The 17,393-nt window shown below is 39.1% G+C and overlaps 1 protein-coding gene across 1 annotated transcript; it reads right to left on the bottom strand.

Annotated features, from left to right (window-relative positions):
- Positions 1 to 1,131: 1,131 nt before the first annotated feature.
- On the bottom strand, positions 1,132 to 17,380 carry LOC117418152 (monocyte to macrophage differentiation factor 2-like). The gene is made up of 7 exons (XM_034030789.3): positions 16,668 to 17,380; positions 10,753 to 10,834; positions 9,145 to 9,305; positions 7,425 to 7,499; positions 7,180 to 7,281; positions 6,165 to 6,234; positions 1,132 to 5,609 (listed from the first exon to the last, which is right to left on the bottom strand). Exons 1-7 carry the CDS (start codon positions 16,679 to 16,681, stop codon positions 5,406 to 5,408), a joined length of 708 nt encoding a protein of 235 aa, XP_033886680.2. The 5' UTR covers positions 16,682 to 17,380; the 3' UTR covers positions 1,132 to 5,405.
- Between the last annotated feature and the right edge of the window lie 13 nt (positions 17,381 to 17,393).

Genomic DNA, 17,393 nt, shown 5'->3' with positions numbered 1-17,393 from the left:
TTTTGAAGATTACTAATGCAAAGCTAAATATATTTTAGTACATACTTCTAATACATTAGGACATAGTTAAATGTGTATACATGTATTAGATGCTTTATGAATACAGTTTAACTTCCACTATCTGTTTGTGTCACAAATATTAGGCAAAAACTATTTAAGAAAATAAGTGAACAAATCATGGTATGCCCAGTAATGACTTTACTATTGAATGTATCACACCTGTGTACCTATAATTCTGCTGACAGTCACTTGAGTACTGCATCTGTTGTAATGGTATTCTGCACACCCCACAGCTTCAGGCAGCTACTGTCTGGAGATACTTCTTTGCAACGATGTCTCCCCCTTTAGGTAGACACTGGTATAACTTATGAATTTAGCTGGGCTCAACCTCCAGCAACAAAGGTAGGAATATATTGTAATGGCTTTAATGGTCAGCCATCTCAAGCAACAGATTGTAAACGGTACTAAAACAAGTCATATTAACAATTTTTCAAAATATGGACTAATCAGATTTTTCTAATCTGGGATTCGGGTTTGATCCGAGTAGGTTTTTAATATCAGCTGGAGTTGGTAAATGCATTAGGATGAAAGAGTTACAGAGCCTTGTTTTATTTTTAAATCATAACCAAATTATTTATTATTAATTCGTTCTGCAGTCTCCAGTTATTTCAGACAGCTATTGCCTCAGCAAATAACGATCTGGCAAATTAGTTTTAATTATAGGTGCATGGGATTGATGTGTCCTCTGAGAAAAGTCTTAAACACAGTATGTGAATTCCTACATGCGTGCCTTACAAACTAGGTATGAAGATTTTTGAGCTGAAGTTTTGCATGTATCATAACTCATTGTTGAACAGCAGCAATACACTGCATATTTGCATAATATAATGAATGTGCCCTGTGGTTCATTACTCTAAATTAAAGTCATCTGAGTATTTTCCGAAAAGATTTAAATGAGGTGATGGGCCATCATTTGGAGATCTGATGCCTGCAAATTGGCTGATTTATAAAATCAGACATAATGGTGCGTGACTCAAATTACAAGTCATTGTATTCAAATCCAGCCACACCACAGGAGTTACTGTAGTTCAAGTCTGTTGTAAACCTTGACTAAAGAGTGTGGGATAGTTCAGAGATGCACTGAAAGCAGGGCAATGGCAATACAATGGTAGCACAATTAGGGGCAGTGCTGTATCTCAGAAACTGTGATTCTGCTGTGCGAGTAAACTTCTACTGAGGTAATAGCACATACTGCATATAAACAGAAAAGAACCCACAAGAAATGATCATTACTACAAAAAAGTTATTATTAAACATAAAATACAGGCATCACAAAAAGGAAGAAAAAAAAACCCAGACAATACAATCATTGTCTTTAAAACCATGGGGAAAATATTCACAAACCTCTACAGTTTGACGTTCAAGTAAAAGACAACAGCAGCCAGGAGTTATGACAGCGGTTTGATCCACATGACATGAGAATACAGACAAATACATTTTATAAACTCCATCCACATACAAACATGTTATGTGTAGAAAAAGAAAACCATTCAAAAAGTTATAGGCAGTGTGACTATATGAAGAAGGTATTCAGGATGCGACGGTGCTTATAATGCAAAACTGGTAAGACTTGTCTTTAAGGATTGGTTATAAACTACCACTAATGCATCCACGACTGTGTTATAAAGGATGCAGTTATTAATAATAACACACATTAGCAGAGTTATAAGGACGTGGAACCAAGGCATTTATAAGAAATCTTATAATTACTTTAATAACATGACATTGTCTTTCAGATTTTATTGTACTAAACAGTTATTATTCCTTGTGAACAACCTGAAAAAAACATCTAATTAGACGTAATTAGATGTTTTATAAATGGATCAATAACCTACTGTGATCTGGTAATTTCACTGCTGATACAAAGTCACTAGAGCTCCTGATTCTACCAAGCCCCTGTTTTTTAAGACAATTCTTAATTTATAGGTATACAAGTGCTAAAAATTATACAGTATTTGGTTAGAACTTTAAAACAGATTGCTCAACGTATAATACTATGAGTGAAAGAAGCAACTCTACATCAGAGGAACATCCCATGGAGGGCTATGTATTAGTATTCATTTCCCATTGTGGTGCATGAAATTCCAGTACTGTTTTCAGCATTGGTCACGTTGATGTGCATACACTGAGATTGCCTTGCCTGAAAGCCAGGTTTATCCTCCAAGGTTTTATGCCAATGATTGAAATCAGGTGATCAGAGGGGTCAAGGTTCTGTGCCATAGTACCTGTATATCATGGCATGGACAGTTAATGTCCATTTACTTCAGAACTCAGAAAGAACTGCAGAGTGAATGGTTACAATTAGGATGGATCACACATAGGATCTGGAATTGAAAATGTCAATATAAGAACTGAGGCTAGTGATATAAAGGCTTATTATTTATTTAAAACTATTAGAATAATACACAGCAATGGGACATGTGTGGAATGCATTTGCATTGAAAAGGGTAATTTACAATACAACCCACAATGCCCACAATTGTGCAAAATCAATAAACGCCCCCATCTGAAAATGAAAAGAAGCCATTTGATCAAATGATTGTTTCTGTAAAACATACAGACGTTTATCAAATATGATATTAACACGTAGCATGTAAAAAAGAACAAAAATGAAGAGCGTGTACAACATCAGGGGTGAGCAAGCCTGCCTGGAATAGACCCACTGTGTGTCTCTCACATATAAGAAGCACATGTACATGTGATATAAGCTTCAAACAAAACAAACCTACATACATGTAAAAAAGGGGGGCAACGTTCATATGATTTCATATAAGGCACAGTTTGTAACAAAAGTACATATCGGTACAACACACCTATGTCCCACGCTCTTGTTTACCAGCCAAAAAACAAATAGCCCTGTTCCAATAAGACCTGTCTGTCATTTGTAGCAGTGAGTAACAGAGTGCAATCCTGAACTGTGAAAGGAAACGCTTCATTCCCTCAGAGGCAAGTCTGGTTTTAAGAAGAACTGCTGGCAAAGGCCATGCTGTAACTAAATGTTAAATCTTCAGTTCGGTTCGTTTTCTTTCGTTGTTGTTGCTTTGTGTCAGTGGTTTAAATCACTGTAATACTCTCGGGGTGAAATGACAATTTTTTTTTTAATGAAAACAGTAACAGAGACACAGACACACACACACACACACACACATCAGTTCCAGCTGCTGACAAACAAGCCACCTTGTGCACAGGATTTGGCAACATATGTTAATACTGTAACCTAGTTCTATAGCAACTGGGTCAAGTGACACCACATATGAGCAGCACGGTACAGGTGTACTTTTAATATTCCGATGACCTAGAAAGGTTTGGAATGGATTCAAGTTTTTCTAGGATTTGACTTCTCTTACACTGCCCCGTCTGCCCTTGTAAAAGTTTACAACAGTAAAGGCATTGGGTGCGTTAAGTAAGTGAGCGGCTCAGAGCGGCTCAGTAAAAGAATCAACTTAACGACTCGATGAGTTCCGCTCCCGAGCATTTTTCATCAGGGATCAGAGTGAGCGGACAGAATGGCCACCTGCAGGAAACAAGTGGAGATCACAGGCAGGATTGACAAATACGTTTGTCAAGAACGATGAACTGGTTTCGATTTATGAAGTTATGTATTAAATTGGCTAAATAAGATGGTAAAAATTGTTGGTTTTGAATTTGTATCATTTAATTTCTTTTTTTTTTTAATGTAGAGCTGTTTTATAGTTATTAATGTATTATTATTAGGCTTGTAGTATTAATATTATTCATAATTTTCATTATTAACGTCGTTATTGTCGGTATTAAACACAGTCAGATATGAGGTTCAGTCCAAGCAGAGCGCCGAACTCAGCGAGGTACAGCAGGGGACAGTAATTTCACACGGGGCCATTTTATCTTCCATCACCTCAGAAACACAAACAAGCAAATAATTATTATTCGCCGTTTTTAAAAGTCGCTCAGCGCTCTCGTGGAGCAGAGCGTTAAATCATTTAAATCTTCTCAGTGTGCTTTCTGAGCGTTCTCACTCTGAGCGGCTCACTTACTTAACGCGCCTATTGCAAAGAGTAAATAAAACATATTGAAAGCATGGTAAAGCATAGGCAAGCATTGTAAAGACCAGCCAGCTATGGTAAAGCATATTAATAAACCTGGCAACCCAGGGTTAATTATGGTAAATGCACAGTAAAAACCATTGGAGATGCATTGTAAAACTGCAAAAAAGTACTGTGTAAAAATACTGTGGTAAGCTTTTATAAGGGGATCTCCCATTTTTGGAGATTTTATAACCAAGTGCAAAACGTTCAGAGAATAGCCAATTGCATTATTGTCAGCAGTTACTGCAAACGTAACTGAATACTAACAGAAAAGAGATAACCATACTGTACCTGCCTTCTGATACAAAAACACTATCTTTTAACACAAGAACACGTCAGTGTCTCTGGAGCAGCACCATGTTTGTTGTTTACAGTACAAAGATATGTTCTTTTATTCTCAGACACATCAACCCTTCTCCAAAGGTGCAGGGACACAGAATTGAAACTTCTTTCAGTTAGCATGGAGAAAAGGTTATGTTTTTCATTGACACCATCCATACGAAACCCATCAAGCTAGTCAAAACAGGAAAACGAAACTCTTCGCGACTGGTTTTACCTGTTTGACAAGAAATACTATAAAAACTGAAATATATTTCTCACGGATAAAAAACGTACCCTATAGTTTTGGTAGATTTTAATTACCAGAATAAACTTGAAGGTGTCTGACATACTGGTCCATATTAAACTGGGCATAAGGAAAGGATAACATATACTTTCTTATTGAGCACACAGCTATACATTGTATACAGGGTCAAATTAGAAAAAAAACAACAATATATACTCTGAATAAGTCCCGGTGAATATCACCCACTCTTGCAGACAGTATTCCTTTTTTGTCTGCTTTTGTTTGTTCCCATAGCCAACATTAGCTTCATGTACTTTGAGTTCAGACCAAGCATTCATCCAGAGTGGAGTTCAACATTTAAAAAGGCTTCTTGTGGTTGTACTCCTAGCACTTGAGGAGAGCAGTGATACCTATGACTGCCACAAGGGGGAGTCCACTACCAATAAGCTTAAGAACCCTTACAAGCTATCTGTGTACCAGACTGGAATCAAGATTTACGGAGCTCAGTTCAGTTTAGAAGAGGTAACGCGTGTGTCTAATGAACAGACACCTGTGTGCAGTGTATTGATTTATTTTTTGCAGGGAACCCAGTTAGGAAAGTCGTTGTCCGATAGAAAAATCTTTAAAAACACTGTGATGAGATCTGAATGGAAAGGAACCTCGCTCAACACGCGGAGGGTATGACAATCCCTGTGTGCCACGAAGTCATACTGCTGCTATCTCAAGGTCTTCACTTCACCGCTGGCCGGTGTGTACAGGTACTTCCAGATGGCGTAGTAATGGATCCCGGCTCCAGTCGCCACGAAGAGGTGCCAGATGGCGTGGGCGAAGGGGATGCGGCCGTCACTCTTGAAAAACACCGTACCCAGGCAATAGAACATGCCCCCTAGGACCAGCTCAAACAAGCCGTCTCTCTCCGCCTGCAAAACACACAGACAAGCTCTCAAGACCGGGGGCAAATCACCCCACATAGTGCAACATCGGTTCTAGCCCCTGGGTTTTTGGGTGGTCACAAAGAGGCACATGAACTGGGATTCAGAACTGGGGGTCCTCTCCCAGCAGCTGGCAACAACATCTCTCTGATCAATGACTCCCCATTGTCACAATCCCCTTCCCAATGACACTGTTGTTGTTTTGATATTACAGTGAATAGCTACCAACAGGACAAGATCTCTTTGATCAATGTCCCCTTCCCTGTTGTCATTGCTCAGCCGGAACTCTAATAAGACAATGGGCCATTCTCTCCTTCATTCCGTCTGTGTTTCTGAGTATGGGTTGCAATGACCTGAACCACTGGGGAATATCACCACTCACTTTTAAGTGAGGACAGCTACTAGTAGCTAACCTAATTTGTCTTTTGCATTTGCACTCTAGTATAATGGAATGAATATCACTGAAAAAGATGTCAGTTGCATAGTGCAGGTGTCCAAATTTAGAATAGCTTCTCAGTCGACCTGATCTTATGAGGTTCTTACCATAGAGAGTATTACAAGGGCAGGAAAGACACCCATGACCACGTAGCATATTAACTCTACGATCTTGTACCTATAACAAACAAAGGGGTTGAGAATTAAGAGACAAACCATGTGAAAAAATCAGTGTTCAGAATCCCTGAAAATGGATCAGCTCTTTGAACACAACGTGTATTCTGCAGACCACTCTAGTAGTATAGGGGGGAAAAGCAGAACAAAAATAAACCCAGTAGTTCTAGAAGATAGCACTGTATTGTAAAAAGTTCTATACGTATTAACCTGTAAGGCATCTTGTTTTGCAGTGGGTCACGCAGTGTTAAAATGAACTACCCACTCGTGAAGTACAGTAGAATCCCAGAGTTATGAACATCAAACTTACGAAGTGACCGGTCTACCGAACCCCCACTTTCAGTATGCAAAGTATGCAAATCACTCAATCATGCGTGCAATGCAACCAGATAGGAGCTCCAACATAAGAGGCGTGCTGGTCACAGAGAAGGCACAATTACTGTACCAACAAATGTATCCAGAAAGGTGAGGCAGATTGCAAAGCAAGTGCGGGCAATTTTACTGGGAACATTTTAGATTTAAACAAAGCGCAGGTTTTTTTTCAAGCCAAAGGAGGCTGAATGACTGAGCGAGCAGCACGGATGCATTGTGTTTAAAACAAGCACAGCATTAACCCAGGTTTTCATGGACATTTTAATCTGTGTTTTTGCTACAGTTACGATTTCACGGGTAACTTCAATTTAGCCTTTTTCTATTTATAGTACTGTTTTAAAGACTTTAGAACCATAACAATATGAGTATTGTATTACTGTGCTGTATCCTGGTATTATTATTAAGATTGAGGGTGTACATAGCAGGTGTACACATGTATTAAAACCATTGAAAACTTATTTTCAGGGTTACCGGCATTTCACAAACACAAACTCCATTCCCAACTCTGAGGCTGTACTGCACTGTGCAAGTGTTGTGCACCAGCCTGTTACTGGTGTGTCCGCTTGCCTGCACTCACCGTTCGTGGAAGAAAAAAACATAAGCTGTTCCTACACAAGCCATTATCCAGATGATCCAGCGCATGTGCGAAGCCCAGGGTCCCAGCTCCCGTAGATTCAGCCTAAGAAAGTAAAAAAAAAAAGAAACCGAGCAGGGGAGGTTGGTAAGGACAGAATAAGAATAAGAGACAATAAATTCTGCACACAAAATCAACGGAATTTAAATGATCATTCAGGGCTGCTTGCACATGCAGCTTCTACTCACCAGGGGGCGTAAGATGCAGCTATAAAGAAGTAGATCACCATCCTGTCGCACATGTGGAAGCAGTGCTCCACCCCTCTGAGAGAAGGAGAGAAGGGGGCCACATTATACATATATCTCTCTATCCGTCTAGGATAGGCGGCTGAGCTCACTTTCAAATTAGCAAATGCTTAAACTTCTTCCTCTGCCACTGCGACCAAAAATATGTGGACAATGAAAGCTGAAAGATAGCCCTCTAATCAACGCCAAGGTGCACTTAAAAGACATAAAAATTCTAATGCATTCTAACTGAGCGTGTACTATTTATTTAAAAACAGTTGTTGTAAGAGTGTACACGTTCTCTGAGCTTATAAGATGCTTTGAAACACAATAAGAAGAATCAGAAAAAAGGCCACTGAATTGTAATAGCATGCATCATGGAAACACATTATATACACCCATGAAGACAAACTCTACTCATGCCTTACTGTACAAATGTATAAAATTTTAACAGTAGACAGAAGCACAGCAGCAATTCTGTCTGGACAAAAAAAAGCCTTGAGAATGTATACAATGCTGTCATGCTGCCCAGCTCCTTGATCACTCTAGTATGAAGGATTTAAGGGACCGTATGTGTATTTTTACACATAACTTACACATAGCCGGCATGTATGTGTTCATTAAACAAATTACATGTTTAGATTTTTGCATGGCTTACGGGCCATCTGCTGCACAGCCCTGTTTTATTGTTCAATACCAGCGTGCTTCTCTTCTACCCCCTGTGTGGCAGGTTTCAGTACATGAACAGGTTAATTCCCACCACCCTTCACTAGTAAGCGTGAGCATTACCAGAACGGCTCTGTGTTGTTTTGGCTGACAGATGTTTTCTTAGCCTCGAGGGGGGAGTCTAATGGATTTTCCCAACAAACCTCAACTGATATCACTTTCACAATTAGAACTGACAGCGTGATCCATCACTCCTTCCTGGATTTGCAACAGAGCCCAACAATAAACATGCTCTTAAGTCATAAACAGAGGCGACACCAGAGACACCAGTTACATTCTGTGGGGTTTCTCGTATTGAGCAAATATTACCTTGACGGTATTAGAAACACAGACAAATATGAACAGTGCTGCATGAACCGGTTATTCGATTATTCCGATCAAGTTCTCCACAGGTGAGGGGCTTTGTTGCTGATTGGAACAGCTGAAGAAACAGCTGCTACAGATTTGGTGGATTACAGCAGTCATCACATCCATGCAGCTGGTTTCGCTTTGAATAGTAAATTAAGCCCAACCAACACCAATGACCCACTAAATATAATAGCACTAAATGCGAATATTGAAATATTTTCACATTTGATTATGAATGGTTTCTTATTCAATAGAAGCCACTGGGTTTAAGAACAAATCCTTTACTGAATCAATATTACATTTGAATAGATTTTGTATTTTCTGTAGCACAGAACTATACTTAACAGAATGAACATGTGTTACATTGTATGGGTCCTTAATGTATCTTGTGTGCTGTTATCAAGCCTGAACTGGTTCACATTTTTCTGTCACAAAAAAAGGATTTATTTGGGTTACTGGCAGTGAAATCCTCAAATGATATATAAGTCACGTTGCCCACGCAGCATTTCTAGTATAAAAAAAAAAAAACAGTTTGTATAAACACTGCAAAGTTAACTAAAGCAGTTCAAGAGCTGTGCCTGAAGGACAGGAAATGGCTCATCCCACGTACCTGAGGTGGCTTTTCTTCCAGGAGATTGTGTGAAACACGGTCGAGACAATGAAAAGACCACATAATCCCAAACCATAGATCCACGCGGAGATCGTCTCCCATTGGTCATCAGACAGGAAGTATAAGATGGAGCTGCCAAGGATGCTGGGAATTATCCAGAGCTGAAAAAAGCAAAACAAAATATTATATCCACTTAGCTCATGGATTTTTTTATTGTTGCCCTGCCAAAACTTTGAAAAAAGCATTATTACAATATAGATACATATATAGGAGGCTGTGTGGTCCAGTGGTTAAAAAAAAGGACTTGTAACCAGGAGGTTCCCAGTTCAAATCCCACCTCAGCCACTGACTCATTGTGTGACCCTGAACAAGTCACTTAACCTCCTTGTGCTCCGTCTTTCGGGTGAGACGTAGTTGTAAGTGACTCTGCAGCTGATGCATAGTTCACACACCCTAGTCTCTGTAAGTCGCCTTGGATAAAGGCGTCTGCTAAATAAACAAATAATAATAATATATAGGAAACTTAACCTCGTACAATTATTACCCTTTGTAACCCTTATAGAATAAAGGTCAAAGAACAGTAAAGCATGGTAAAGCACTGTAAGACCAACAGGGTATGGTAAAGTATATTAATAAACATGGCAAATTGTGGTAAAACTGCAACAAATACCAGGGTAAGCATGTATAAGGGAGCATGCAGGTAGATTGGATGTCTGATAAGCTCTGGTGTAGCCGTGTCCCTAACACTCACCCTGACCTTAACCACAAGCCCACTGGGTCATATTTTAATTATCCGCTATGAGCCCTAGCATACAAGCAAAAGTCTTGGGTCTAACATTTACTATACAGTGGTTGTGTCAATTACTTAAACCTTTGACCTTTTTTTCCTTTTCTCTGCATCAACAGAATAGCATGTGGAAAACATTCCACCAAATAAAGCAGGATGTGATTCATGCAGCCCTTGAGTTATCTGAAGTGGAATGATCCAATGCAGTAGGTGTGCGACTTGTGTGAAAATGTACTGTGCTCACCAAATACCATTGAAAAGCACAAAAACGTGCAGTGGATATTAAACAACCAGGGAAGACAGGACAATGAGCACAGCGTTTATTCGGATTCCTATTACTCTAAGATTGAAGGTTTAAATGTCTAAACGGTATCGCATTAACTAAACATTACACTGAAACTGTTCTGTTTTATGAGCACATTTTTGTTTTCAAAAGGTTAAATCATTTATAGTTTCATATGCAGAAACTGAACGTTTCATGTGAAACTGAATGTAAAATGTGTATTTGAAATAATGAAATCCAAACGTCAAGATTACTATAAATACATCCGGTTCACATTTTACATTAAAAAATGTGAATAAATGGAAATGATTCGACTGTATCCACAAAAGACAAAAACACTTAATATGTTAAACTTAACGTACTCCTTATGTTGTATTTTTGTAATACCTACAGGCAAAGGTAACCCACGTGTAGCTCTGCAGGGAAGAACATGACAGTAAAGTCGTTTACTTTGGAAAACTTCGCCGCATACGCCGTTGTGTGTGTCCATCAATTCTGAGGTCTCACCCCTCACCGCTCAGGTGTGTCCCTTACTCACCGCGTGGGTCGCGCAGTTTGCCGCATGCTCATAGTCCGTTGGCTGGTATCTCTTATTGGCAGGAACTCGGGTGTTCATGAATCTGAAAAACAAAGCAGCCGCTTTAAATTATCTGGTTTTCCTCACACAAAGGATTAAAGGGGTTACTTTATGGGTTGCTTTTTGTTTAAAAAAAAAAAAAAGTTCTGGATATTGTATTTTTGCTTAATGATGTAAAGACTCAAATAATGGAAATGTTGCTGATGGCCAACTGACTCAAAAAACAGACCATAACAAGCAATCATTACGTATTTTTTTCCTTTCAATTAATGCTCGTTAGTTTCTGCTGCTTCTGTTTTTCTTGTCTGTTCTTTCTCAGCTTTGTACATTTGGCAAGAAATGAAAATGTGTTCCTAAATCAAAGTGAACAAAAAACCAACAACACTTGCCTTCTTTCTTGCCAGGACAGCTTGACAAGGTAATTGTTATTCACTCAGACACTAGCGAGCAGAACAATTAGGTGCTCTGTTAACATTTATAATGACAAGGATGCATTGCCTCGTGGGTTACTTTGGTATTGGTTTTGAAACGTACAGCATCAAATCTCTCCCTCACACACACATAAATTGCACCTCCTGTATTTGTCTTCCAGTCGTTAATTACAGTCAGTCACACTGTCAAGATAAAACACTGAAAATAATGATATGTAGGTGGAGGATACTTCCATCCTGTTAAATTTGCACAGTAGTTTTGCAGTTTATTAAATAGTGTATTTGATTAAATAGTGTAATTACCAACACATTATTTGTGGCACCTTATCTGGTAGAAACAGTGTCCACACTTGTCCAGACTGCCTGGCCAAACCAATTTCCTTGCCTACATCCAGCAGAGATTGGAGGCACCTATTATTTTTAATATTTTATTTGAACAAAGAGGTTTACCTTTCTTTGACTATATCTTATAATTCTAATCCATATCATGTTGGTGCCTTAGTGTTTTTATCGTTGCCCGGCAACTGGTCGCAAATCCAATCCAGCTTGAAAACTGTGTTTTCTTTATTATTTAGAGGCATTTAGGCTTGTGTGATGATGTCACTGTAGCCATGGCAACCAGGCTGAGAGAATTTTCAAATAAAGACAAAAACACACATAAGCACACACACACAATATAATGTAGGTGTGCTTTTTTTTATTTTCATGATGCTTAAAATAAAAAAATAAATCGATAAATGAATCAATAAAAAAAAAAAAATCCAGGTTTATTTTGACCATGGGGGGTTTAATGGTCACTGAGGCTAAAACAAAAAAGTTTAGACAAAACCACACTGAGCACAAACACTGCTGTCAGGCTGGGCATTCACTGAACTGCACCATTAGAACCAATTGGAGAATGGCCACACCTGTGATTGTTGGCAAGGACAGAATTAACCCACCCCTGCCAACCTTCCACTCCCCCCACACATTATTTACAGCAGCAGGGCTTCTGCCTGCCACACATTCAATAAGACAGCATTGCCATTGTCAGTCTGCTACACAGCCACGTGCTTTCCTCCTAGGAACCTTTACTCAACTCTTGTACAATATGCTGCATTGTAGGTCCATTCAGTAAGTGGTCAACCCTGGTGCTGGAGAGCCACAATCCAGCAGGTTTTACAGGTAACCCTTTAAATCATCAATTTTCTGAAGAATGTAAGTTGCTGTCGTTTTCAGGGTTAAAGGGAATTGAATTGGATCACAGAACAGGATCCGAGTTTTTAGAACTGCTGTAATTGCACAGAAGATGCAGATTGATCCTGGCAGCATTAGCACGTTCACACCCGTTCCACAGCAAACACACAAGCTGCTTTTTGAAAAGCACAGCTCTGCCCTGTCTCTCCACTGAGGGTGAACTCAAGTGCATTCTGTGTTACTAAACTAGGATCTGAATAGCCTCCCCAATACAAGTATGCTGGGACTGGGGTGTTTTTCTTGACTTATTGTACTAAAATGTAGTTCTGAATCAAATACAGGAATTAGTTTTATTCTTACATTCACATGTGTAGGGATTCCTCTGTGAGGTTCATGCATATGAATGAGATTAACAGCTATATATATTCTCAAAGGTGGTTTATTTATAGCTGCAGTCAGTGCTGTAGCAGTTACAGGTGATGGAATGTAGCACAGTAGAATTACTAAAAAAAAAAAAAGAAGAAATAATTGTTGGTGAGTGAGGATATTTTAAAGCGAAATGGAATGTTAAATATTATCTTGACAGACGGTTACGGTCAGTGATGTCATATAACCAGGTGAAGCACCACGGATCTTTCTCGTGTACACGGACACCATTGTACTTGACCGTCAACCTGTGCCACTTGGTCCAAAACCAAAACGTCTATATTCATGGGCAAAGGCAATACAATACCAGAAGTAGAACAAGTGCTTGAAGTGAGATTTAATCTGCTCCAGTGATCCTGAGAACGATTCCAGCTGAGTTTCACTGGCCCTCTGTTTTAAATACTTCACATGCTAACCCTATTGTCGAACCACACCTCTGGTTACAAAAACAAAGCCTGGTTTGTCTGCAGAGCAGCGAGACTCGCTCCTATCTGAACTTTCACTCTTGCTGTGAGCAGACGCTGCTAATAGATATTTAAGCTAATTTCTACAGTCACAGCAGTTTATTTTTTAATAGTTTCTGCACATAGACTGATAACGAGTTTTCAGAGAGGCGACAACATGGAATATCGTTAACAGCATTTATTACAAAATGTGACAACTGAAGTATGAAAGTATGTGCGAGGCTGCTGCGGGCTGTAACCTACTTGTGTGAAATGTGCTTACTGTTCAGACCCACACAGTTCATTCAATAAGGTTGCTTGTATTAGGACCTTCACACGGAACGTAGAAAGTTACCTTCAAAGCAGCTTGTATGTATTACCAGTAGAGGTACGGGCAGAGCACACGTTTACACACATCAGAACTTCAGCAGTTCACAGCTTTTCATTTCGAATTTCATTGTATTTCACCCATAACTATACAAGAATCAACAGTACATTTTGATTAAAAGTTATACTCGGTTTACTTTTCTGTGATTATTGTCATGTGTTATTGCCCTGTTTGTACAGAGAATGAGTCAATGAGCTATATTAGGGTTAATTCTCACCCTAAACCCTACCATACCCTATATCAATGAAAAACATCTGTAGAGCGCATAAAAAGAATCACAGGTTTGGATTAAAGGAAACTCTTTCCTATTGGCCAAATCTATCAACTTGCAAATTAAGGTTTTTAATTTTCATTACAGGTGCTCACTCTTCCCCGTGTGGCCTAACACATCACACCTTTGAGAATTGCCTCTGGTGAGAGGAGTCTCTATCATAGAAAAATGCTTTCCCTTGCAGTCATTATCCCAATTCCAAAGCAAAAAGCACTGCTGTGAAAAAATGATACCAAACAGAAAAATAGTTGCCATGGTAATGGAAACCTATAAATATCTGCACTGAGAAACACATCCTTGAACATGGTATATCAGAGATACCAAAACTATTAAGAAAATGAATCAAATAAAATCCCATATACATGTTTTTTAATTGTGGAGAATCCTCTATAACTGGGTATTCCTTATTGTCCCCAAGCAAAGCTGGGCCAATCCACTCACCCTCTCTAACTTTAAGTCTAACTTCAAGTTTTAAATACCTTGCTGAGATTTTTTCCTCAAATTCTGTGCTTATGATAGCAGTTCAGAGCAGACTGAGCATGGCCCTATTTGTAACAATCGCAAGGCACAGTTTTGCATAAAAACAGGACTAGGTTCAGCACATGTATCTTTGTCCTGTCCATGAGTGTGTGCTGTATACTGTTACCCATTTTGTATGATAATAAGGTACACTGTAGCTTTAATAATTTACCTGCACGATACACCTATAACATGAAACCCAATAGCTTGAGAAAGCTGATCCTGGATCTTTGTTCCCCAGTTTATAATTAGGTTTCTTCTTTTATTCACAAAGCTCATTCACCCATGCTAAAAATATTTGTGTGGGAAGACATTTCATGCCTACTTACCATTTTGCATGGATATTGAAATTTATTTAGGGACTTCATTTTGGAACTTGAGACAAACTCACACAAAAAAAGTAAATGCTTTCAAAAATTTCAGCCGTATATGGTGATCACGTGCAACTATTCAGAAACAATCATGGACGCATCCAACCCCCAGACATGCAACGCAATGGAACAATGATACAGTGGACTCAAGAAGGAGCAATATCCTTGAGCTTGCATGACCGTGTCGTTAACAACAGGTCTCACTTAACATTATCCAAAGAAGCCTGTCTCCAACAAACAATAGTATAACTGCGACCCAGGCAGCGGCCCCATCTTTATAATGGGATGATGAAACCAGTCTTTAACAAGACTCAGCTGTTTTTATAGAGCTTGACTAGATATCTGATTTCAAGTGAAAGTGCAGGCCAGTTTCACATTGAAACACAGACAGCTTCAGTCTATCTTACTGCTCCTGGATGCCTGCCCAGAGTGTATTTCAGAGACAGGTAAACCGAGGGACTCTGTGCCAGGATACCGGCTGCGTGGTTTGTCCTTGAATCAACTGTGGGGGGCTGAGTTAAAAAATGTGTTACAGATACCAGATGACATTTATTTCTGTTGTATAAACTTCTTTTTTTCAACATTTTTGTCCATACTGGTAAAACTAATCAAGTAGATCAACTTTTTTCCCCCGACTAACCCATAAAAAAATGTGCCATGCCTATCACAAACGATTAGCATCAGTCTACTCTAGTTCATCTGGAGCATGCCTCTCCCTGCTAATTGCTGAAATTACAGACCTGCACTACCATGCATGTTTGGAACTGCACTGACAAGTTCTGAACTCTCAGCCTTCTTTTTTGGAATCTCGCTTCCTGATAATGTTTCCTATAAGAAGGTTCTAACACCTGCCTACCAGTAAGTACTTACATAACGTATATTGAGAATAACAACTTTGTCTAACAGTGAATCTAGGGGATAACGCCACTTCATTTTTTCGCCACTTCATTGTTTCTGGATTTATTATTATTATTATTATTATTATTATTATTATTATTATTATTATTATTATTATTATTATTTGTTTTTCCAAGTAAAGATATAGGGCGTTCAATAGAGTGATTTACACATCTTTGTTTCGCTCTCTGAATCCAAACAGGTTTTTACTGTACTCTGCTTTTCGCGCCTTGTGGGTGTAAAAATAGGGGTATGTTATGAAACATTATGAACGTACATGGTCTTCTAAAACCCATTATCTTGGAGATTAACATTTTTACATTCTCATCCCCATTTAGGCGCTGTTCTTTCGGCAGTTCCACTAAGCAAAATTCTGGTGCGTTCGAGTGCCCAACTCGGGTCTGTGTTATTCATCTGCCCGAGTAAAGGTGGTGGTAGTCGGGGTTGGTTTTGATTTCATACCCTCTACCTTTTTCATATAATACGGATGCCGATCGGCTATTGAAACAATGTTACATTGCAAAGGCTTGTATAAATCCTTGAACAAAACCGCGTTTAGTTAATTCTCTGAAAATGGTTCTGTCCACTTGAACGACAGCATTTGAAAAGCTAGTCAGAGAGCTACAGATGGGCACCACCTCATCGTCTTAATCTCTGTCATGGTAAAGCTTGTGAACACAGTGGGATCAAAAAGTCAACCAGTATTTCAATTGAAAAGCTTCGGCGATTATGTTTTGCACCTATAAAAACAACGCGCCGTAAGACAAACGTTCTCTCCGAGCATCTGTTTGTCCACATGCATTGAAACAGTCTAACTTAATGTATAATATTGTATAAACAGCCACAACCGAACGGTATCAAATAGGGAGCAAGGCTAATTCTATAGCTGGTTTTTTTCATCTTGCTCTAGAAACGGTAACACATTCCACATTTCCATTTGATTTTGATACTTACCTTGCCAGATGCATTTAGGACGAGCAATAAAAATGTAAGATGTATTTCGGTGGACGTTTTCAGAGAACTGATGTTCAGCTATGCTTTCCTTTCGGCTTTCGCCCCACTAGTCTCCCTCGGTCTCTGCCTGTACTGTCTGCCGGGTTGGCTGATAACAGAGAGTGCCTAAATAAAGCTGGAATCAATAGTCGGAGATCAAATCATAAAGCCCTTTCTTCTTTTTTTAAATAATAAAAGTGAACAATCGTCCGAAAATCTGATCACTACCTGATAATATCGTATTCCTATAAAATGTGAAACACTGAAATTATTTAAATAGTAGTTGGGAAATGTGAATGAGGTAGAAACACGCTGTTGTATTCGCTTTGTGTACCGAATCACACGCAGCAGACGCATGCAATACCAGCTGCCCACTGTACTGTGTGTGTCTGAGTATTACACAACCTCGGATACATTCATTAGCAGCCCTCTGTTGTTCTAGCCTGGTTGTTTGGTAAGTCAAAACGGGTGCACAATAATTCAATTAAAAAAAATCTAGTTAACGCTGTGTACGATTTGCTTGTATCAGATCCGTTTGCAAAACCATCCGCTTTGTGCGTGGATAGCTCTTGATCAGAACTGGTTGGGTCGAGTCTTCTCGGTATTTGAAAGGGTGACTTATTAAGAAAACCAGAAGGAGCTGTGTTAGTTCTTCACAATGCCCACAATACCCTAAAGGTTGTATAC

This window comes from Acipenser ruthenus, chromosome 13 (genome assembly GCF_902713425.1).
Source record: "Acipenser ruthenus chromosome 13, fAciRut3.2 maternal haplotype, whole genome shotgun sequence".
NCBI classification, from domain to species: Eukaryota; Metazoa; Chordata; class Actinopteri; order Acipenseriformes; family Acipenseridae; genus Acipenser; species Acipenser ruthenus.
Note: the sequence above shows the minus strand (reverse complement) of the source record. Positions and strands in the feature narration are given on the sequence as shown.